This window comes from Quercus suber, unplaced genomic scaffold (assembly GCF_002906115.3).
Source record: "Quercus suber isolate HL8 unplaced genomic scaffold, Cork oak 2.0 scaffold_156, whole genome shotgun sequence".
NCBI lineage: Eukaryota > Viridiplantae > Streptophyta > Magnoliopsida > Fagales > Fagaceae > Quercus > Quercus suber.
In genome coordinates, this window is record NW_027069617.1 from 857,312 (window position 1) to 882,963 (window position 25,652).

The 25,652-nt window shown below is 36.9% G+C and overlaps 1 protein-coding gene and 1 long non-coding RNA gene across 2 annotated transcripts; one reads left to right on the plus strand and one right to left on the minus strand.

The window, feature by feature from the left end:
- The first annotated feature begins 805 nt into the window (after positions 1-805).
- LOC136069199 (uncharacterized) lies at positions 806-8,420 on the plus strand. The gene is made up of 2 exons (XR_010630441.1): positions 806-1,243; positions 8,021-8,420. It is a non-coding gene; the product is annotated as an uncharacterized LOC136069199 (long non-coding RNA).
- Positions 8,421-9,202: 782 nt separating this feature from the next.
- On the minus strand, positions 9,203-23,843 carry LOC112033435 (outer mitochondrial transmembrane helix translocase; the record flags this gene model as incomplete). The annotated part of the gene is made up of 11 exons (XM_065777491.1): positions 9,203-9,364; positions 9,444-9,582; positions 9,809-9,993; positions 16,244-16,327; positions 17,405-17,527; positions 17,623-17,799; positions 17,884-17,953; positions 18,032-18,128; positions 21,835-21,910; positions 22,100-22,189; positions 23,730-23,843. Coding segments are annotated over 11 exons (1,302 nt in total), but the record flags the coding sequence as incomplete, so codon positions are not given.
- Between the last annotated feature and the right edge of the window lie 1,809 nt (positions 23,844-25,652).

Here is a 25,652-nt window from a genome sequence, read left to right on the forward strand (position 1 = left end):
ATTATGGAACTCTTTTAAGTGTCCGTTTAGAAAATATTATTTTTGCCAACTTATTTTACTATTTAACTTATTTTTTCTATTATTTATGAGTCACACTGTACTTTTTAATACTATTCATAGGTCTCATTATACTATTTCAGCTAACTTTTATCTTTATCTGTAGTACTTTCAAAAAAAAGTTTTTAATTTTAGCAAAATAAGCGAATCCCAAATAGACCTTAAATTCAAAAAATCTTGATGAAAATCTCCTTCATAGAAATCATCCATGTATAAAAATTTACAACATAACAAATTAAGGAGTTGATGTTACATCAAATTGTAACATATAAGAGTAAAATGCTACGCGCAAATTTTCTTTTTATAACATTTTCACAAATTGATAAAGGTAAAACAGCACTTTGACCTATTAATAATACCTCGATTATTATGTATTAATCGCAAGCTATATCAGCAATTGTAAAAGAAGTTGTAAAACATATTGTAAAGTCCAAATTTTCTGTCTCACTCTTTCTGCTACACTATATACTCCACAAATAAAAACATGTCACATATCCATCTATTTTATTAAATGCTAAATTTATACATTCTATAATTTCAATTTCTTAAAACAAATAAATAAATAACCCATCATATTTAGGTAATTGAAATAATAAAATGCATAAATTTAGCATTTAATAAAATAGATGGACATGTGACATACTTTTATATGTGGAGTATATAGTAATGCAAGAAGAATGAGATAAAAGATTTAGACTCCATATTATACCCTTAGAAGAATTCCCATTCAAGTTGATTTCATCCACCCCCCAACTTTTTTTTCTTCCTTTAACTATTTTATTTTGGTCTTTGTTGAATAGAAGCAACAATTTTTTGTAGTATGTGCATTCGGTTGTGTTATCCTGTGAGGTGGTTTAAAGTCCATCTTAGATCTTATACTAGGATACTGACATGACTGGTGAAGCCTCTTAAACCACACCATGTCATTGGCTCCATCTGGTTGTCTGAATTACCATTTAGACAATTCTGAACCCACAATCTGGCACTTTACTATTCACAAGAAACTGTTCTGGTTCCCTTTTGCTGCTTACATTTATCAGTAGTTCCAATGTATTACAATCTTCACTCTAATTTTGTTATGTTTTCTTTTGGCATCTGTTTAATTTTTTTATAGGGAAGCAAAAGTGATGTAGCTCCAGCCATACGAGCACTTAGTTTGGATGATTTGATTCAGTCAAAAGCCAAGGTAGAAAATTTAAAATATGAACTGTATTTTTATTATTGGATAAGTATTCAGCTTGACTGCATAAGATTATTCATCATGGCTATTTCACTTGGAATTAAGTCATGCTCATGATTATCTTTTAGGAGTTATTTTATTGTAGTTATCTAGTCTTATGAGGATGACAATTCATCAAAGAATTATGGACATGGCAATTAATTAATTTATATTTATTTTTAGGTATATTTAAATATTTTTGTACATAATTTATGTTTATCTTAAGTTTTAACATTAAGCAACAACAATAAAATGCTTGAAAACATATCTAAAATTAATTTAAAGGCTAAACAACAAACAAGTACAATGACATTATAAAATGTTGTCTCAAATACAAACCAAAAGTTCAAATAAACAAACACTCATAAAGTGTTGTTTGAAGTACAAACAAAGAGTTCAAAGCTTCAAATAAACTACATTCAACATCAAAAAAAGAAAAGAAAAAAGACAAGCCTTTTACCTCCAACTCAGGCTCATCTAGTGATAAAAATGCAATCTCAAGCAATCCAGCTCCTCCAAATGGCTCATCCCAAGAATCACCACCATTGTCCCACTTATGAGATTATCCTTTATTGTACTCCTCCCTCTTTCTTGAAAGAAGTCGAATATTAGAATGAACATATACTAAATCTTCAGCATGTCTAGGACTAATTCTGTTCCTCTTCAAACAATGAATAAAGCTATGTGTACTCCAATTCCTCTCGGTGCATGATGACGAACAAGGTTGTCCAGGAAGCTTTACAACTATGCTTTGAAGCATAGGTAATGAGGACCCATGGACTAAGCACCAAAGCAATGCATCTGAGTTATATCTTTCTTCCATGGACTTACTTTTCCGTTCTGACTTTAATGACTGGGAGTTGGGGAGATTTTACTCTTTCTTTGAGCATATTTCCTCCAAAATACCTAGGGGAGAGGGCAATGATATCCTGATTTTATAGTTGAATTGTAGTGGTGTTTTTGATTGGTGCTGTTTTTATAACTCTATATTGAAAGCCCTTTTGTTTCTTTCCTTTGACGGAGCATTTGGTGTGTTAAGGTACATAAAATGGTGTCTTTCTTTTTATGGACAATTGCTAGGGATGGGATTCTCACAATAGATAACCTTGTTAAGAAGAACTTGTCTCTTGTTAATTGGTGTTTCCTATGTCAGTGTGATGAGGAAACTGTGGATCATCTTTTGATCCATTGCAAGTTTGCTCATGCTTTGTGGAGTGAAGTCTTTCTTATGTTTGAGGTTTTGTGGGTGGTGCTAAATACAGTTTACTTGTCTAACGTCTGGAATATGGTTCCGGCGTGTCTTATGTGGTTAATTTGGAAGGAACGCAATACCCAAACATTTGACAATATTGAGAGACCTATTGATTTGTTGAAGTCTTTGCTAGTTAGGACTTTGTTTGAGTGGTCTCGTATTTGGGGTTTTACGCATTGTATTTCCATGTCTCATTTCCTTATTTCTGTTAGCTCTTCCCTTTGATTTGATTGTATTTGATTCAAGTGTAGTGAGTTTAGTATCGTAAACACATTGTACTTTTCTTAGCAATAAAACTCTTATTACCTATAAAAATATATATATATATATATATATCATCATAGGACATATGTCCTGAAAATGAACCAAACTTTGCATGCACTTCTTTCTATCTTCCATATCTGGGAAATATCTTTTTAAGGACTTGTTTCTCTCATCAGAAATGTCACGATCCTTATGTGGAGGAACATGACCTTTACCCTCAACAATCCACTGATTAGTATAAATAACTAGTAAAAAATAAGTATATAAGTAGTAATAATAAAAATGACTTTATTGATTTCAAAAGGAAGAAAAGAAAATTAGAATAGAAAGAAATCTTACTTAGGATTCAAGGAGTGAGCAAGGCAATATTTCTTGCTTGCCTTCAAACCGGTATATTTCTTTCTTCACTTGTTCTATCATTGAATCCCACATTTCATACACCTCATGAAGAATAGCTTTATCCGTGTCGGCCACTCGACGCATCGCATAAATAGGTCCTGTGAATTGAAGAATATAGTCAACCTTGTCCCGCCATATTTCATCCAAAATATATTCTCACAGTTTGAGCTTTTCCAATATCATCTTCTCTATAAGATGTCCATTGCTCACTAATGACCATGTTTTGAAGACATTTTCTTATGAGTCTCAAATCTTTTTTAAGCATGTTATTGAAGCAAATTGTGTATCAGCAACATCAAGTAATTTCAAAGAGGAAAATTCATTAAAAATTGCCAATCTCATTGAATGATTCATGATGAAAACATGAATGAAAGATGCCTCATCAGCACACTTTGTAATCAATTGACATTCATTATATGTGACCTCATTATGAAGAGGGTATTTGGCTGCACATATAATCTTCAAAGTTAGATTGAGGGTATGCACAACACATGGTGACCAAAATATAGTGGGATATTCAGCTTCAACAATAGATCCTGTAGACTTCAAAACAAGTGCACTATCAGTAATGATTTGAACAACATTGTGACGTCCAACCTCAGCTGTGACCTCTAGAAACAAGTTTGAAATGTAGTGCTTGTATTTGTACTCTTTTGAACCATCAATGCATTTTAAGAACATTGGCTCTTTTTCTGATGTATCCATAAAATTGATGAGTGGTCTTTGGGGATCCATCCACCCATCACTTACTATGCTTAAACCCTTTTCTTTCCAAGTTTCTTTAATCGTCCCCAACAACTTGCCAACATGTCCCCTCCCTTTTTTGCTAGAGTGTAGTTCTTAATTTATAGTAACCCAGAGGAGCATAGCCCGCTAATTTTTTTTTTTTTGATAAGCAATAAGATATATTGATATAAAAAAAGAACACCCTAATACACAGGGAGTGAACAAGGGATAAGAAATCAAATACAAATATTGCAAGAGTCAAGGAAATCAATAAAAGAAGGGAATGATTGATTTTGCAAAGCAAACAACCAATCCCTCAAAGTTCTAAAAAAGAGAAGCTTGAGGTCCGGAATAGATCTCTCAATATCTTCAAAACATTTACTATTTCTCTCCCTCCAAAGACATCACATTAAGCAATGAGGAATGATGGACCAAATATAACAATTTCGATGACGACCAAAGCTGCCTTGCCAACAACCCTAACAGCCCCAAAACAGTGTGTGGCATAACCCAAGTTACTCCAAATAGACCCAAAACCATAGACCATAGATCTATAGCAAAAGGACAATGAAGGAATAAATGGTCAACCGATTCACCANTAACATTTACTATTTCTCTCCCTCCAAAGACATCACATTAAGCAATGAGGAATGATGGACCAAATATAACAATTTCGATGACGACCAAAGCTGCCTTGCCAACAACCCTAACAGCCCCAAAACAGTGTGTGGCATAACCCAAGTTACTCCAAATAGACCCAAAACCATAGACCATAGATCTATAGCAAAAGGACAATGAAGGAATAAATGGTCAACCGATTCACCATTTCCCTTACACATGTAGCACCAATCCAAAATCCACACCTTCCTTTTTCATAAATTATCAATCGTCAAGCATTTCCCTAAGGCAGCAGTCCAGACAAAGAAAGCTACCCTAGAGAGAATCTTCTACTTCCAAATACTTTTCCAAGGAAAACCATAGAAAGTGTTGCCAACTAAAATTCTATAATAATCACTAACCATGAAACCGTTATCTTTGCTAGGTATCCAACACATTTTATCCTCACCTAGCCCCCTTATGGGAGAACCGCATATGGTTTCCATGAAGTCTGACATAGCCTCTAGATCCCGAGCATGCACACCCCTAAAGAATCTCACATCCCAAAAGAGGACACCATTGGCGGACTTCATAAGCTCAGCCACATTGGCATCCTTATTCCTGCAAAATCTGAACAAGTCAGGATATCTAACAGCAAGAGATGTCTCTCCACACCACCGGTCTTGCCAAAACTTTACTCTAGACCCATCACTAATATCATACAGAATATGGCGTGAGAAAGAAGGCCATCCTGATCGATATTTTTCCATAACCCAACACCATAAGGGCCATTCCCCCCCCCCCCCCCCCCCCCACACACACACACACACACACACACACATCCATATTTCATTTCTATCACTTGTCTCCAAAGGGTATCTTTCTCAATCCCAAATCTCCAAAGCCACTTTCCAATTAAAGCTTCATTGAAGTCTCATCTTCCTTATCCCTAAGCCACCCGAAGAAATAGGAGCACAAATAGTAGCCCATTTAACCAAATGAATTTTAGGATCATCTCCAAAACTGCCCGCTAAGTTATTATTAGCGCCATATTTAATCATCTCAATAAAATATGGGTTTTAAGCCAAATGAAAGGGTAACCCAGCAGAATAAAATGTCCTAGCAACAAGACTATCTAAATGGTCTTGGCATTGATTGTTAAAGCCCTTTCCAAAGGATGATTCCCCCCAGTCAATTTTCTTTTTCAAAATGGTTTATTTGTACCTATAATACCGTCAGTAGGAATATGACTAAGACCAGTGAGTAAAGGTACTAACTTAGTCTTCTTCCTCTGATCAGCCTCTTGGCTTTCATCTTCTATTTGATGCATCTCTGCAAGACACTCAGTTGAAACCTTAGAGCATACCTTTACTCCATATTTTTGGTTCTTTAACAAATGTGCTCTCACCCTAGAATAAGACCCCTTGAAAACATCTCTACAGTAATTACAAGTAAAAACAGTGTTTCCCCCACCACCACCAACTGCTTTTTCCAATATAGTAACAAATCTCCATAGAGGAAACTTGGCAAATTTGTCGGACATTTTATGGGTATTCATTTTACCTGCAAATTTCATGAACAATAAATATATAAATTATATAACAGTATAACAGAAACAAGTTTGCAACAGTATCAGTGGCTAAACAACAAAAAATATATATATTATTATTTATATCACCATATCAATATATTACAGGCCACAGGCCGCAACAATGCAAATATATATCCTAAAAAATTCCAAAGTCAAAAGGTAACTCAAGTCAAAACAACCAATATGTAATAACATAACTAAGGCCTAAGGGCAGTAAGGCTAAAAGCCCAGGCCACTGGGCAAGTGAGCAAGTGAGAAGCACAATGAAAAGAGAAGAAATAAAAAAATTGCGATTTTAATTCAGAACAGAGGCGAGGCGAGGGAGAGAGAGTGAGAGTATGAGAGACTTATTGGCAAGAAGGGGGAGAAGGAGCTCTGGTATAGACGATCGACAAAGGCGAGAGAGGGAGAGAGTGGCGATCTATGGTTGGGAGTGGGACTTCATTGTTGTGAAGTGCGAATAGAGGCAGAGCTGAAAACGAAAGTGAGAGTAGAGATTGACCAAGTGAGAAAATTAGGGCTTTTAACTCAGCTGGGCCGATCAGCGGTGGGAAATTTGCCAGGTCAAGATCTTCTCTGTTTTTTTTTTTTCCCCCTTTTCCCTTGTCCGATGGGTGCTCACTGTATCTTGAACGTAACCATGCGTATTCAAGCAGAGTATCAGAATAGCTAAATATAGAATCATAATCAACCTATATTGTAGAATGCAACCTCAATGATTTAAGACCAAATGCTTTTTGCCTTGGTAACCATTCAGTAAGTTTGTCAGCTTGAGTTGGGTTAAATGGCAAAGTAGCATCATCACCATCTTCAAATAAGGTATTTACTGGTAGCACCACTAGTAGCTGTTGTCATAGCAACCATATGGCAAGCTTTTGAATGACTGATTTTAACTGTTGGTGGCATAACTTCAGGGTTCTTTTATTATCCCAACTGTTCAAAGCAATATTCATAATTATTTGAGATATGGTACTGTCAAAGGTAGCTTTTCTTTTTGCATGAATAGTGGAATAAATACTGGACTATTTGCTGGATCGCTAAATAAATGGCAAAATCAGATGAATTTTATCTAGCATTAAGTAAAGTACATAAGGTGTGGACCACCATATTTTAATGCTTTTGCTGTATGTTCCTATCATTGGTTGATTTTTCTGCTGATTGCCAAAAATGATTGAGAATTAATTAGGTGGATAGGGCATGGCCAGAATGGTGTCTCTTGCTTTTATGCAGAACAATGAGTGAAATAAGGATATCCTTGATCATTTGTGCCCTGTCTCCTTCCTGCTCACAAGTAGAATCTGCCTTCTTATTCACTCTTCTGAAGTACTTTTTTAAGGTTATATGAAAGTGTTCTTGAGAAATCATTCATTCCATGAATTCTTGTGTCAATGTAAAGCCCCATGCAGAGAGTGTGGATCTCCATGTTTCAAAAATGTGTCTTCCTTGTGTTGAAGCAAATGCTGGTATAGTTCTCGTGTTGCTATTACTAGATCAAACACATCTCTGCTGTTATTACTATATCAAAAACTCCTCTCTTTATATGATCTTTTGAAGTAGATATTACCTAAGTCGAGTCAGACCTGCACTGGTAGTTAATCTCTCTCTCTCTCTCTCTCTCTCTCTTGGAGCTTTACTAATTTGGGCTTTGCTGTACTTTGGATTAAAGTTGTCTTAAATAAAAATTAAAAAAAAAAAAAAAATTGCCTATGAATATTCTTAATATGACTAACTTAGCTATTCTTATGGAATAAGCCACTAAATTTTTTTCTTCATTTTTTGTTTTGTTTTGTTTTGTTTTGTTTTGTTTCGTTTTGTTTTGTTTTATTCACACAACTCAATTCAGCATCAACGTGGTTTCTGTAACTGGCATTATAATTGCTGAAACATTAAATTGGTCTGTTATTCTGTTGTATAGGTTGGGCCGTCAGTTGCGTATGATGCTGCAAGCATGAATGAGCTAAGGAAGTGGAATGAGCAATATGGAGAAGGCGGAAGTCGGAGAAAATCACCATTTGGTTTCGGAAACTAATTTAATGTTCTATTAATTTTATCTTGAAGAAAAAAGGTCCTAATTCTGTTATTGATGTATTCCAAATAGGAAATCTCTCTTTTTCATCCTTTTTGAGCGGATGAGAAAGGACATTTTGCAATGTCATGTAATGTAGTAGTGTTATAGAAATAGAATAATTTTCTTCCCTTTTCTTTTCCTTTCAATTTTTTTCCCAGTTCTAGCTGCGCCATGTATATAAGTGCTAAAATCACACAAATTTTCTTTAGTTTTATGATAAGCTATTTAAAGGATTGAACAGCCTCAATCCCGGATTGTGATTGTGATTGTGGAAGTTTAAATGGTCCTAGGCAAAAAGGCTGAAGTCAGTGTCAATTAAACACAAGGGTTGCGCTCTTTGTGGGATTTACCCGACACCCACCGGCACAAGCTGTCAACCGTTGAATGGGGGGGGTGTTGGGGGAGGGAGGGAGGAGGAAGCATGGAAGAGACATTCATGCACTATCTGATCACATCTTTCTTTAGTAAAGCACACACATACCTATGGATCTTGAACCCAAAATTCTCCACCCTATTCTTACCAAAGAAGTTACCAATTGAGCTAGAATTCAATTGGCCCTGATTTGATTAGATTTTACAAAGAGATTAGTCTATATGTATCATGGTACAGCAAAAGCTCTTCAATTAGATAGCAACACTGACTATTCAAAGATATCTATCTTGTTTCCAGCATAACAATGATTAAATGATAATATCAACATCTGACTACACAAGTGCAAGAGACAGAAGAAAAGAAAAGGAAAGCAAACACATTTGATTAAAGTTTGGGAATATACTAGGGAAGCCATATCCATCTGAGAGAGAGAGAGAGAGGGTGAAAGAAATTTGGAGACCATAATGAGGCTGACTTCTCTAATCAATTGTGTCCTAAAATTTCGTATGTTGTTCCCCACACTCAGCTTCTTGTCAGTTTTCACAAGCAACTAGAACACTTTCATCTTTTTTCACATAAAACCCAACATATATATTAGATTTTATACTTTCGCTAACAGAAATTCATGAATGATGCATTTCTAAACTATAAGGTTCATCCTGACATGCAGTTCAGAGGTGTGCCTGGCCCCAAATACTGATGGAAATGAGAATGTAAGTTGAATCTTCAGACCTTACTTGAGATAACATCTCACCTACCTTTTTTTCTTCTTCTAAAAGTTCTTGGACAGGTCTATATGCTGCAGCAATACAGAGATTCTGTGGGGGGAAAAGATGATTAGGTATGAAACAATCACATTTAGAAATTTCAGAAAGACATTTAGCATCAGCGCATTACCTTCAAATCACTACCGGAATATCCTTCAGTTGCATAAGCAAGTTGTTCAAATGAAAAATCAGGTTCTAGAATCTCTTGTGAAAGAAATATTCTCAAAATCTTCATACGATTTTCAGCATCTGGTAAGTCCACATATATCCTAAAGAGCAACCAAACATAACTCATTTGGCAATACCATTTATTTTGTTCTGTTTCTAATTACATCATTTCTTTCCCAAATTCAAGGGTCATTAGCACGAAAATGGAGGAAAAAAAAAGCATGTGTGGCTTATATGCAGAGCATACAATGATTTTGACAAATGACAAAACAACTAACCATCTAAAGTCCTTAAATCTCAATGTGCATTTTTACTAAGCAATCTTACCTTCTTGGTAAGCGACGAATGACAGCATCATCAAGGTCAAAAGGCCGGTTTGTGGCACCAAGAATGAGGATTTTTTGGCTATCTTTTGACCTCAATCCATCCCAAGCTGCCATAAACTCGTTTCTCATTCTTCTAGTGGCCTCATGCTCAAAGGATCCACCACGAGCACCAAGCAGACTGTCAACCTACAAACAAAATTTAACATCTTAATGAAGCAATTTGCAAAGACAAGCAAAAATAACCATAAAATATTAAACAAGGATTCAATTTTGGGTAATTAATGTAACATTGTATCATCAGAACAAAGAAAAAACCCATTTATATTTCATCAGAGATGCCCTCCAAATGGGCAAAAAAGAGAACCAAAAAGAGAAGAAAAATCTTGAACAGAATATTGATGAATTATCATCCACAAATCCAGATAGAAGAGCCTGTGGGGAAAAATTAGAAGCAGATTTACACATAACATGTACTTCTTTCACTGCATGTTAAATTTTAATAAAATCATAATCGTAAGAAAACTTCCACAATTAACCAAATATTACCAAAATGTTTTAAAACATCAAATTGATTAGTTTCCTAGATATATTAAAAGTAAATTAAAAAACTTGGGGTTTGGGGGAAGAGGGGGCGATTCTGCAAAAGCATTTTATAGGGAAATTTTATCCCCCTAAAGTAGTAAAGAAAGGGTTGCTCAACATCCTTCTCTTCATTCATTTCTTAATAAAGTATTTCTTGTTCTCCATCTTGTATTTTTTTTTTTTTTTTTGGTTAAGGAGGATTACTGGTGCTCTTTTAACTTTTCTGAAATGTGAGCTTTGATATATAAGTAGTGTTAAATTACTGATTGTCCCAAAAGTTTAAACTATTAGGAAATGGTGAATTTAATCACTTAACGACAATTCTAACACTTCCCCTCATGTGTGGGTGATAAGGACAAGGAAGAGCTCAAGGAAAAAGAAGATTAAATATACAATGATTCAAGAGCTATAGTGGTGGCATCAGCACCCATCGAGCCGATTTTGGATGCGGTGGTGGCTGGGAAAGAGGAAAGGAAGGTATGGATTTTTTTGGTGTTGATGTTCCAAAGTTTTCTTCATTCGAGGGGGTCCATCACAGCTGTCACACTATTAAGGAATTGGTTGGAGATTTGGATAAATCATGGGGTAATTCTAAAGAATGGATGTTACAACTGAGAGATGGTAGGCAGATAGTGATTCCACTGTCGTTTTATCGGTCTCCAGATAGCAAGTCAGATTGCTCAGTCACGGAGGGAGAAGCTGGTCCAGGTGATAATTGTTTTGTCACGAAAAGGAAAATTGTTAGCTGGGCACACAAGCGTGATAAGGTGGTTGATTCTTTGACTGTTGTTAATGGGTTGGAGGAAGAGCTATGGGAATTTGATGAAAGGTCAATGACTTGGGAGAGAGGTAGGGAGCCCTTAGTTGTGGTACCTTTGGTCACAGAAATTTCGTTGGAAATTGAGTATAATTCTGGGATGGATCTTAGGTGTAAGGAGAATGTTGATAGCAATCAATTATCACTGTGTGTAACTAAAAGGATTAAGGCATTTAGGAAATCCATGGGGACTTAGAGGCCAGAAAAATAAATAAGTAAATAAAAATAAGCAACAACAGGAGGTAGGTAGTCAGAAGAAGCTGGTCTCATCAAGGCAGAAGGGCCAGCGGTAACTAAAGAATTTAATGAGCTTTTTGAACGTTGAATATGGGTAAGCTAAGTTAAAGAGCGTCAGTAGTGAGAGGACTGTTGTGGTACATCAATGAATTTGAAGATTATTTCTTTTTCTTTTTCTTTTTGATAGGTAAAATTTGAAGATTATTTCTTGGAACGTTAAGGGGTTAAATGAGTGGGATAAAAGGCTTCAGGTTAGAAACATGATTAGAAATTGGAGGCCTAATATTGTTTGTCTTCAAGAAACTAAATTGGAGTTGATAACCAGAGCTGTGATTCGCAGTTTGTGGGGTGGCCAACATGTTGACTGGTCATATTTAGGTTCTTGGGGAGGTTGATGAGGGACACGTGGGTTGTGGATAAAGTGGAGGAAGCATTGGGAAGCTTTTCGGTGTCTTGTAAATTTAAAAGTGTGGTTGACCAATTTGTTTGGGCATTTACTGGAGTGAATGGTCCTAACTCAGTGAGTGATAGAAGGCTATTATGGTAGGAATTGTTTGGATTAAGCAGTTGGTGGAATGTTCCTTGGTGTATGGGAGGTAACTTTAATGTGGTAAGATTTCCTTCCAAACATGCTGGTTCCACTATTTTTACTGCTGCTATGTGTGAGTTCTCTGATTTTATTTCTGAGCAAGGTCTGATTGATATCCCCATAGAAGGAGCAAATTTTACTTGGTCTAATTCTAGGGAAGTTGAGTCGAAGGCACGGTTGAACAGAATTTTTGTTCTCTGCAGATTGGGAGGCTAAGTTTCCTACTGTGTGCCAAAGAAGAATGTCTAGGCTTTTATCAAATCACTTTCCGATTGTCCTAGAGGGTGGATCCTTCCAGCATTAAGGGTAGAAGGTCGTTTAGATTTGAGAACATGTGGCTTAACCGATTAAGGATGAAGGCTTTGTGAAAAGGGTGCGTTCTTGGTGGGATTCCTATCATTTTCAAGCTGCTCCAAGTTTTGTGTTGGCAAATAAATTGAAGTTGTTGAAAAATGACTGGAAAAATGGAATGTTGAGGTGTTTGGGAAGTGTAGAAGAACGAGGAAAACAGTTGTGGAAGGATCTTAGTAAGTTTGAAACTATTGAGGAAAGTCATGGTCTAACGGAGGAGGAGAAGCTAGATTTCTAAGGGGAGCTTGTAAAAGCTTCTCTTTTGGAAGAAATATGTTAAGCGCAAAAATCTAGAGTACTTTGTATTAGAGAAGGAGATAGGAATACTAAATTCTTCCATCGTATAGCCAATTCTCACAGAAGATTTAACTCCATAGATAGGCTTATGGTGGATGAAGAGCTGTCTTCAGATCCGAACGTCATAGCAGAGTTTATTTCTCACTTCTATAGGCAGCTTTATTCTAAAGATGTGGTTAATAGACCTGTACTTGACGTGGAATTCTCTAGAATTTCTGAGGAGGATGCTATTTGATTAGATGTGTCGGTTGATGTGGATGAGGTGTATGGGGTGATCCATGGTTTTAATGGCGATAAGCCCTAATGGGTTTTCCAATGGCTTTTTTCCAGTCTTGTTGGAGTGTGTTGAAAGTTGAGATTTTGGAAGTTTTCAAAACTTTAATACTAAGATGTATTTGACAAGAGTCTTAATACTACATTTCTTGCCCTCATTCCTAAAAAGACAAATGCTGTGGAGATCAAGGATTTTAGGCCAATCAATTTAGTTGGTGGGATGTACAAGATTATTTCAAACGTGTTGGCTAATCGGTTCTTAAGGGTGGCACATGGGCTCATTTCAGATTCTCAAAATGCATTTGTAAAAGGTAGACAAATTTTGGATTCTGTGTTAATTACTTCTGAATGTATTGACAGTAGATTGAAGACAAGTATTCTAGGGGTATTGTGTAAGTTGGATGTGGAGAAGGCATACGATCATGTGAATTGGGGTTTTCTAATGTATATGTTGCAGCGTTGTGGGTTTTCTAGAAAAGTGGAGAAAATGGATTATGTGTTGCATTTCTACTATTAAATTTTCCATTTTGATTAATAGGAGTCCTTCGGACTTTTTTGGAAGCTCTAGGGGGATTAGGCAAGGGGATCCTCTATCTCCATTTCTCTTTGATGTTGTTATGAAGGCTTTGAGTTGTATGTTGGATGTGGCTATAGCTGCTGGATAGCTTTCGGGCTTCTTTGTAGGTTCTACTCCTAGTACATCAATGATGGTGTCTCGTCTTTTATTTGTGAATGACACCCTTATTTTTTGTGATGCTGACCCTAATCAGTTGGTTACTTTGAGGGGGATTCTAAATAGATTTGAGGATGTTTTAGGGTTAAGAATTAATTTGGGAAAATGAGAGTTGGTACCACTTGGTGAGGTATGTAATCTGGATGTGTTAGTGGGGTTATTGGGTTGTAGGCATTCTTCCCTTTGAAATATTTGGGACTTCCTTTGGAGGCTAAATTCAAGGAGTTGTCAATCTGGAATCCAATATTAAAGAAGATGGAATGAAGACTAGCAGGGTGGAAGAGACTTTATTTATCTAAGTGGGGTAAGATAACTCATATTAAAAGTACTCTTTCCTCCTTACCTACTTATTTCCTTTCCATACTTCCTATATCAGGGAAGGTTGCTAATCGCATGGAGAAATTACAGAGAGATTTTCTTTTGAGTAGTATTAGTGGTGATTCTAAGTTACACCCAGTGAAATGAACTAAGGTTTGTAAGCAAGCCATTGCAGGTTGGAGGGCTAGGTATAAGACAATTGAGAAGCTTTAACTCTACCTTGTTAGGCAAGTGGTTGTGAAGGTATGGGTTAGATACAGATGCTTTATGGAGAAGGATTATAGAGGCAAAATGTGGGGATGATTGGGGTGGTTGGTGCACAAAAAAGGTGACAAGTGCATATGATGTTAGCCTTTGGAGGTTTATTAGAAGTGGGTGGTTGAACTTCTTTAAACTCCTACGATATGATGTAGGTGATGGTACTAGAGTGAAGTTTTTGGAAGCATGTGTAGGGTGGGGATTGCACCCTTAAAGAGGCTTTTCCAGATCTTTTTTGCCTTAGTAGGGCAAGGGACTCTTCAGTGACGGAGGTTTTGTGTTGGACTGGCGGGAGGATTCATTGGAATTTTCAATTTCGTCGTGCACCGCAAGATTGGGAAGAAGACTCTTTTGATTGGTTTATGGCCATTGTTTTACTCTTCGAAAGTGCAGAGGGTTGGCCCTGATAAGGTTTGTTAAAAGCCAGCAAGGAGTCGAGGTTTTGAGGTTAGAAGTTTCTATCTTTCTTTCTACCCTCCTACTCTCTTCTTCCCTTGGAGGTTGTTGTGGCAATCGAAGGTCCCTCCAAGGGTGGCTTTCTTTTCATGGTCAGCCTCTCTATGTAAGATTCTTACAACTGATAACCTTCGCAGAAGGAGTATTATTGTTCTTGATTGATGCTATATGTGTAAAAGGTGTGGGGAGTCGGTGGATCACCTTTTGCTTCATTGCCTAATAGCTTCTGGGCTGTGGTCTTAGGTGTTTTGTTTGTTTGTGGACTCCATTGGGTTATGCCTCTTAAGGTATTTGAGTTGTTTGAGTCTTGGCAAGGTAAATTCAAGCAAAATCGCAATATTGTTTTTTGGAGACTTGTGCCGTATTGCTTGATGTGGTGTGTTTGGAGAGAAAGGAATGCTAGATACTTTGAGGGATGTGAGCGGGTCCTTGCTAGAGATTAAATCTTTTTTCTTGCATACTCTCCTTGTTTGGAGTGGGGCTTTTTTGCATTTTTCTTGTTTTCCCCTTCCTGCTTTACTTGATCATTATAATTTTGGTTCTTGATTTTTGTCCCCACAGTACATCACCAATGTACTTAGGTTGGCTAGTTTTTTCTTAATAAAATTTTTTCATCGGTTTCAAACATGTGTTACGGAATGTCAATAAGTTGTTTAAATAGAACTTCTACAATACAAAAGAAGGTGCACTGTGTTGTGAGACTGGTGATGTGAAGATAATACTGAGAATATAAATTCATGACAAAAACATTCACTATTCTTACAGAAAAAATATAATTAAAAAGCTAAGTCTCAAACCGTCCCATAGTTTTCATTGAGATTTAGAGTTAGATAGGCCACAGGTGCATTTTTTATATAATGGGGCAGTTTTCACAGTTGTTGGACTTTAGAATTCAGTTGCAGGAGTAGGACGGATACTGTATGAAGTGTCAGGGATAATGACCTGGAAGCCTAATATATCAAGAAAAATGTCTTACAACAATCTACATTATGTTTGACCCTTTAATCGACAATTCTAAGCTTAAAGAGAGGTGAAGGACCAAAAAAAAAAAAAAAAACCTTAATTTTGGGTTTAGCAGCTTCACCATGTTCATGTTAAGTATTGGGTAATGTATAATGAATACTTTGCTGAGGTCAACATAGGGTGCGCGGAATACCTTTGCAGTCCAACTTATCAAAAAAGGGATACCTTTGCAGTCTATGTCTTTGACCCCATGTAGCTCCCTCATGGAGGTCACGAATTATTCCTTTATATGATAATGCAACTGATTTAATATTGTTTATCCTCTTCTGTGATGTTGCATCTTTGCACAAATTTTGTTGCTACTAAAATGAAAAACTAAAAATCGAAGGGATGACAGTATTTGGTTCACAAGGTACATAAGCATAATGTTCCGAATTTTCCCAAGTAATAAAGAAATTATACTTAGATATGCGACACAAACAACCAGTTTGTTTTACTGCATATTTTCATAGCAAAAACCAACCTCATCATCAACTGCACGTATTTCCTAACAGAAACTCACCTCATCAACAAATATAATGACAGGAGAAAGCTTGCTAGCAAAGGAGAAGAGAGCCTTGGTAAGCTTTTCAGCGTCTCCAAACCACTGTATCAAGTAACAAATTTGTAATTATCTCCTGTGCACAATAGAAAGATACCCCCCCCCCCCTTCATATATAAGGGATTGCAAGGGCCATTTTGGCTAAAGCTAGTAATAATAATTTAAAAGGGAAAGAAGAAAAGAATATGATTAATGCTTACAATGAAACCAGAAAAGGACACAGCCTTGTTTAAATAATATTCCACGGCATGTCCACACAAATCATCAAAGAATCAACAATTTTCCAAATCAGTAATTCACACCTATGTTTTAAAAACCAGACCGGAGGCAAAACCAGATTTGCCTCCGGTTCCCGGTTTTTTCCGGTTTTAGCCATTTTTTCCACACCGTACTGGCCTCTGGTTCCCGGTTCAACCAGTCAGACCAGCCAGTCCAGTCTGGTTTTTAAAACCTTGATTCACACCATCAGATTTACAATTCCAACAGAATGGGCAGAGGCACCTCTTATTGTTCCTCATTTCAGCAGATATAATACTGAGAAGACTAGTTACATTAAATGATGCCATTCCTTTTCTATTTTTTAATAATTCTATGAGGGGGATTTGAACCCTAGACATTTCCATCAAAAACACGGAAGGTGTCAATTGAATTACAACACTCTTGGTGAACGATGTCATTCATAAAAATACTTTTTGTTCTAAAACCTGGATCAGATTTTTCAGGATGCAAAAGAAGATAATGTAGATTAAATTCATCCATTGTTCATTGCCAAGGAAAAAAAAAAAAAAAAAAGAGTATACTAGAAACACAGGAAAACACACAGACACATACACAAATACCAAGGAATTTGAAAGAAGAATTTGCAACTATGCTTGTATGGATATCCAAATTCATTATAGCCAGCATGAAACCAAGTTATATGAACTTAATTACTCCATTCATCCCACAATAGCCAAAACAGCCCAAAAAAATAAAAATAAAAGGAAAATAGCATCAGTCCTCAGAGGATGAAACAGCTGTGAACTGGAACTGGAATAGGAATACTACAAAATTATAAGAAGCATTGCTAGTATTTAGATCCTAAACAATCTAGTATAATGTAGCATCTCCTTTTCTGCATACCTTTGATGTAAGAGTTGAACCAGTTATGCTGATAAAGTTTGCCCCAGCTTCCGTTGCAAGTGCCTTGGCAAGAAGGGTTTTCCCAGTTCCAGGAGGCCCAAAAAGTAATATTCCTTTGCAAGGCTAACAAAAGCATTCGCAAAATCACATTATGGAAAAAGCACACCACAAATTCCATCCAACCCTGATCAAAACGCATAAAAGGAACAAATCAATACCCGCAACAAATTTCCATGGGAAAACAGTTCCGGTCTCCTCATTGGAAGAATAACAAGTTCATTCAGTGCCTTCTTCACGTCTTCTAGAGCACCTATATCATCAAACTTGACGCCAATTTCACCAGGGGGTACCACAGCTGAAATAAAGTTGCTCTCATACTCATCCTTTGCGATGTTCTGTCATCATTTATGTGTTAGAGGTGTACACAAGATACAAAGCCATTTAACATTTCTATTTGGACAGTAATTGATGAAACATGCCTTCAAACTCTGTGAGGGCTTTCGAGATATAGCTTCTTGCTCCTTCAACCTCAAAATCGCAGTTTCAAGGCTTCACACACAAAAGAACAACAGTCAACTTCAAGGTTGTAGAAACCCAAATAATTTTAGCGATGAAAAGAATCTATACCTTTCACGAGGTAGGTACAATCTTTCCCCTTTTATCAACGGAAGATTACAGGAAGACAAGTAATGATTTTTAGCCCAGCCAACAACTTTCTCAGCCTCTGCAAATGAATTTGATAATGATGATCTTCAGATAAAACTGGCTAGTAATTGACACAACACATCAGTAACCATTCTGCGTGTGAAGTTATCCTGAGAGCTAAATCACAAGCCATACAACCGTTGGATATTACATCACCTAGATTTTTGGGATTCAGACATTTTAACATAGAGAAAGTTAAAAAATTCCAAGCAAACCTCCAACCCATTATCATGATAATACAAGTGCAAAGCACATATAGACCTATCAAACTACATTTTTTTAAATTTTGTTCCTTTATTTTTTTTAGAGATACATATATATATATATATATATATACAACATACATACATATATATATATATATATAAGAAAACTAATACAAAAAATAACAGCTGGAACAGGCTGAAACAATATTATAGACCAAAACAGCCTCAGGGTAAGTGTACTGAATTGGTGGCTGAAATGGTAAATTCTGGATGCTGTAATGCTACAGACCTACAGTAATTATAACTTTGCAATAAACAAGACTTAAGGTGATATGCATGTTGTACTTAGGATGGTACTGCATTTAAGGCTGTGTTTGGTTCATGTAAAATACTTTCCGGAAATGCTATTTTCAGAAAAGGAAAATGTATTGAGGCTGTTTGGTTGCATTTTACAAAATAATATTAGAAAACAATTTTCAGTGTTTGGTAACATTTGAAAATGCTATTTTCCTACGAATTTTTCACATTTTCTCAGCTATTTTCTTAGTTTCCAAACAAATTTTATATAAAAAAAAACCACCACCACAAACTCACCTCAACAACCCACCCACATCAACAAACCACCACCTGCCACCACCATAACTCTGATTAAAAAAAAAAAAAAAAAACCACAACCACAAACCCACCTCAACGACCCATCCACATCAACAATGGCTATCAACAAACCCACCACAACCCAATAAAAACCCACACAACCGGCCACAGCCCACAACCCAAGGACCCACACCACCAATCCCCACCACCACCAACTCACAAGCCACAACCCAACAATCCATTCTCTTCAAATCGGAGTGATCGGAGCCATCAATTTCGTCGGAAGAGAAGGTAAAGATTGAAGCTTTAGAGGAAGAGAGGAAGCCATCAATTTCTCGACGATCTCGGTGGACGATCTCGGCGGGACGATCTCGGCAATCTCAGCTTTCCTTCTAGCGCGATCGATCATGAGCGGCTCTCTACTCTCTCTTCTTTCTCTCTCTCTCTCTCTCTGTCTTTGCACATGAGTCCGGAAATGGAGCTCGGTCTCGGTCTGTGGTCGTCAGACTGGAGCTCGGTCTGTGGTCATCGGACTAGAGGATGGGTTGTTCTTGCTCACTAGTTCTCTCGCTCTCTCTCTCTCTCTCTCCCTCTCCCCCTGCGCAGCTCGGTCCGGAAGTGATTTGAAGTGAAAATAGGAATGGAAAATAATTTCCGGGTCAAAGGCTTATGTTTTACGGTCAAATGAAAATAATTTCTAGAAAATTCTATTTTCAAAGCCAACCAAACACACAGTTTTACAGAAAATGATTTCCTGAAATGGTTTGAAGTCAAAACAAACAGATCCTAATTCTCATATGTGCATTCATTCCTTATCTTATACCGTACAACCATGAATTTATCAACTTATTTTCAATATTTGACAACACTATTTGTCCCCTCTTCTTTTCCTCTTGGTTATGGAAGTTTTATCTCAGATCCTTAAGAAAACCAAGGATAGTGGTCTGCTTCGTGGCTTTCATGTGGGACCTGTGAACTCTATTGGGGTTCGCATATCTCATCTGCTTTTTGCAGACGATACTATTCTGTTCTGTGATGCTTCTAGAGATTAGTTGTTGGCTATTAGACTGGCTTTGTCTTGCTTCCAAGCCGTAACTGGTTTAAAGGTTAATGTGGGGAAGAGTGAGATTGTCCCGGTGAGGGAGGTTGGTAATATTGATGCTTTGGCTAATATTCTCAGTTGTAGGGTGGGTAGCCTGCCCATGAAATATTTGGGCATGCCTTTGGGCACCTCATACAAGACTGCATCCATTTGGAACCCCATGTTGGAGAAGATGGAGAAGAAGTTGGCTAGTTGGAAGCGTCTATATTTGTCTAAGGGTGGTAGGCTTACTCTCTTGAAGAGTACCCTCTCTAGTCTTCCCATATACTATCTTTCCTTATTTACCATCCCTGTAGCTGTGGCTGACAGATTGGAGCGTATTCAGAGGAAATTCTTGTGGGGGTCTTCGGAGGAGTGTTTTAAACATTCTTTGGTGGCTTGGGAGAAGGTGTGTTCACCTCTAGAGATGGGTGGTTTGGGGGTTAGGAAGTTAGGTCACTTCAACCAAGCTCTATTAGGTAAATGGTTATGGAGGTTAGGACAAGAAGGAACTAGTCTTTGGCAGAGGGTTATTGCCACCAAGTATGGGGTGGATCAAGGGGGGTGGAATACTAAAGATTGTATAAGGGCACATGGGTGTGGCCTTTGGCGTGGTATTAATGTCGGTTGGGAGAGGTTCTCCAAACACTTAGCTTTTGTGGTGGGTGATGGTTCCCGTATTCGTTTTTGGCATGATAGGTGGGTTGGGGGTTTCTCTCTTAAAATGCTCTATCCTCAGTTATTTGCGTATTCTAGTGACAAGGAAGCCTGTATTTCTGACTTGTTGGATCATCAGGAGGATGGGAGTAGTAGATGTTGGAATGTGAGATTTTATAGGAACTTTCATGAGAGGGAATTTGAGGCTGCCTTCTCTTTCCTAGAACTCATTCAGTCTCGGATCCCACGAGGTTTTGGGTGGGATAGACCCTTTTGGTGTCTTAGTAGGAATGGTAAGTTTGATACTCGGTCTTTCTATCATAATATCAGGGGTACAGCTCCTTCTTACTTCCAGTGGAAGGGGATTTCGAAAGTCAAGGTGCCTAAGAGGGTGGCTTTCTTCTTGTGGACCGCGGCACATGGCCGGATCCTTACCTTGGATAATCTCCGAGGCCTCCATTTGGCGAATAGGTGCTATATGTGCCACTGTTCAGCGGAATCTGTGGACCATCTTCTCATTCACTGTCCGGTAACTTATGCTTTGTGGGTGCAAATGTTACAAGCTTTTGGGATTCAATGGGTCATGCCAGGCTCTGTGGTGAGTTTGGTGTCTTGTTGGAGTAATTGGTTGGGAAAATATGCTTCAAACGTATGGAATATGGTTCCTGGGTGTTTGATGTGGGTTGTTTGGTTGGAAAGAAACTGGCGCTCTTTTGAGGATCTGGAGAGAACGCTTGATCAGCTACAAGCACTCAGCCAATATACTCTTTTTGAATGGGCTAAGTGCTGGGGTTATTCAAACTGTTCTTCTGCTGTGGAGTTCTTTTCTACGCTTAGTAGTGCCACTTAAGTTGTTCCTCTTATTCTGTTTTCTGTTGTTTTGTTTGCTGTTGTTTTGTGTTCACCATCATGAACACTTGTAATGGCTGTTTGCGTTTTTATTGTTGAATATAAGTCATATTACTTATCAAAAAAAAGAAAATAGGAATTATACCACTAAGGTTTTGTGTGTGTGCGCGTGTGTATGTAAGTTGTAGCCACAAGGGGAGGGAGGAAGAGAGATCCAAACTAGTAACCTCAGCTTCATGAGGTGTGGTCCCCAGCCAGCTACCCCTTGGGGTTGAAAATACCACTGCAGTTTCTTAACAAGCAGAAATAACAAAAGAATCTTCATTCTAGTTTCTTACTCTTTTTTGTCAATATCACACCATCAGTATTTACATGCAATAGGTCCATGCATGACAGCTCATGTTCCTCAAGAACCTGCAATACACAGCTTCAGAAATCAATAACAAAAATCAAATAGTGCAAGAACGTCAAAAACATGGGCACTGTAAAATTCACACCATTCAGAAGTGCACCTTAGTCCATCAGACATTACCGGTAAAGATTTATCCAAATCCCCCAACCCCCCCCCCCCCCAAAAAAAAAACTTCAAAACTAATTCCATACCTTATGCAATTCATTTAAATTGCTACGTGTTATCACAATCCTCCTGTCTTCTTCAACCTGTTTATGGAATGTTCTAAGTAGATCCTCCTCCTGCACAAAGCAAGGAAAGATCAAGATTATGACAACCACCAAAAAGTTACAACCCCAAAAAAGTATATGCATTGTTTAAATGAACCAACTGGATTGAAAATTTTTAAAGTGAAAAATGAGGGCTCAGATGTGAAATAAGAGCCTCAATGGTCATACCCAGTGCACAAATCTCCCACTTTTGTCGAGTCTAAAAGTGGTCATGCTAAGCAGCCTTACCCCCAATTTATTTGAGAGGATGATTTTCAAACGTGACTTGCCGTTTTTGGTGGAAGGCACTTGCCATCGCACCAAGGATCAACCTCAAAAGAAGAGCCTAAATGGATTGTAGATAATTATACTTCCGTCAATACAATGTATAATTAAACAGAAGCATAAATTGTGATTTTACTTGAATATATTGTCAAGAGCACTAATCACACAAAATGGATGCCTTAAGTAGACACACCTTTCTTTCTTTTCTTTTTTCAACAAGTGCCTTCAGTATACATCCAATTAACTAAAAATTTTAAAACCAAATGCTTGAGCCACTACTAGAAAGCTCAATTCAATCAAATATCACCCCCCCCCCCCCCGCCCCCCCAATTGATCCTTTGACACCAAATTATATTATTGGATTTTTTTTTCCTTCCAAAACTTTAAAAATAATACTTATAATTCCAAGGAACCTAGCTAAATTGCAAACGCACTTAGAATGGAGTTCAGCAGGCTATACCCATAATAAGTAGCAAGTCCTAAAAAGGAACTACTGCTTTGGTTACATAATCACAGTGATCCCACCAATGCCCCACCCAACTCCTACTTTAATAACCAGTTGTTTAAGATGCAATGAGCAATCAAATATTATATTTTGTACCAACCCAACACAGATAAAGGATGAATCCCAGGTCTACACAACATGCAGGTATCTCCATCATATAATCCAAATTGATACATGTTACAATTTCAATGTTGTGAGCCACAAAATACAGATTGGACCTAGACAAACACTTGGCCAACTAGAATTTTGGGAGGCAACCAGAATCACTTTGTTTGCATCGTAATTTCCTTACAAAAAATTGTAATGCCAAGTCTTCCAAAAAGAGCAACAACGAATAAGAAAAAGAAGGCCATACATATTAATTAGCAGAACCCAACCAGTGAAATAATGCAAAGAAAGGCCAAAAGAAAAGCAAGGAAGCAATGAGTAACAAAAAAAAAAAAAATTATTTTTCTTGGTCAGTTACACACTATAAATTATTGTTTTTCCTTTTTATTGGTACATTATATGTGCACCCAATAGAGCTTTGAACACACTGGCCTCACCCTCCACCCATTCCTTTGGCAGAATGAAAGTATTATTTGAGCTAAAGTTCACACAGGCCACACACACGCTGAGTTATGAACCAAAAACCTCACCTTTACCTTGTTATTTACAAGAGTAGGTGAGATTTGAGCTGAAGCTCATTGGCAGAAATAAGTAACAAAATATCATTAACATACTTATAAAGCATATTACAATGACCTATTTTCTAGTATTTTAAATAACAAGTCAAACATTTACCTTAGGAGGATATATGCACAAAACATTATTGAAGAGCTTATATATTTCGTCATCACCAGATCTCTTGGTCGCCTTAAGACCCTCAGTAAGTCGCTTTAAAGGTAGAGGCTGGAAAATAAAAGTAATTCAATTTCACAACAATTATTACAACAATAGTATAAGTAGTTAAGATTAAATAGTAATAGTAACAGTTACAACACATTAAATAATAAGAATTTATAACTTGGATTTCAAAAAGAATGTGGTGGAAGTGCACCACCTAATACAAGAGACAAAAAGGCAGCGGTGTAAGTAAGCTCCATATTACAGCCATGACATTTTATTATGCCAAAATACCATTCCACCAACACCAGGTACTCCAGCTTGATTCGTTACACATTCTATGAGAATGTGAATAACTACATCTGCCTCCCAATAATGACTATCCATAAATTGAAGTGGAGGCACTCTTATAAAAATAATGTAGTGGAAGCAAACTATACAACAAATAAATAAAAACATGATCATCTGTACAATAATAAGTTTCAAGTCATACATCCATGGGAATTAAGGGTAGTTTCGTAAATTTAGTTGATCAAATTTTATAGGAGATCCTAAGTATAGCACTTCGTTTATTTCGATAAAAAAACCTTATGTAAAGATAGTTTTTCATGTTTTCCAATGTTTGGTAGTTTCAGAAAAAATAAATTAAAGGAAAACTATCTTTGGTCAACAAAAATAGAAAAAGTATGCTTATTTTTAGAGATTGCTTTCCACTAAATTTTTTTGGAAAACTTTATCTCATAGCAAGTTATATAAGAGAAGTTAGGAAAAAAAATTTCAACTCATTTAAAGTTGAAACCAAATATAGGAAAAAGAGATAGTTTTATAGAAAATACTTTTTGGAAAATGACTCATTTTCTAGAAAACATTATCGCCAAAACAAACAAAGTATAGGTTTTAAGTTTACTAGTCAAACTAGGAATTCTAATGCAAGCACAAGAAATAGTCCTCCTATAAACTTGTATTCAATGTACTCAAAGAATAGATGGAGTGGATAAAAAAGAATATTGAGTGCTTTTAGTATTGAAGCACATTAGCCTTGTTCTTATTCTCTCTGTTCACTCTTTTCTTCTTCTCATTCTTGTGGTACTGGACATGGATACCATTCATACAACATTGAACACCATAAACTTTGATCTTTTCCTTCTTCCTTACATCCCAGGTCAACCCTTCCTCTTATCTATCAAAACCATAAAACCTCACAGACGTTCTCTATCAAATAGCCATAACCTCATCAAACCCAAGTCAATTTTGGGCAATAAGTCTCTCTTTCTTCTACAACTCTAAACCCTAGATCCACAAATCACCCTAAACCCTAACCCACCATAAGCACATGTAAGACAAATTCCCAAGCTTGTCCTACATCAAAAGGGCATATGGATAAAATGGTCTAGGCAGAAGGAAGTTACATTATAACTTCCAAAGAAAGTGATTGCAAGGGACTTTTTGAAATCATAGTCTGTAACTCATAAAGCAATTCATTCCAAATTCCCAAGAGGGAACTTGTTTGTATAGTTGGAACCAGCCAAACTGTTTAATAGAAGCGTTCAGAAAATATTAAGCCAAAAAAAATTAACTTAAAAAAAAAAATTTAATTTAAAAAAAAAAAAAAAAATCTCAACTTTCAATCACATCAGAATCTCTCTACTGGACGTCTAGTAGTCCATTAGTTGGCATTCGAACTATAAGGTTTCAGCTAATTCCCAGCTTGCCTTCTAGGAAGCACCTACACAGATACGGGTGCAAGTGTGGGTACAAGTACAGTACGGCGACATGTCAATTTTTGAAAAAGTAAGATATAGGTACGGCAAGGATACGTATATTAATTAATTATTAAATATATTTTTATTTTTATTTTCTATATATTGTTAAGCATTTTTT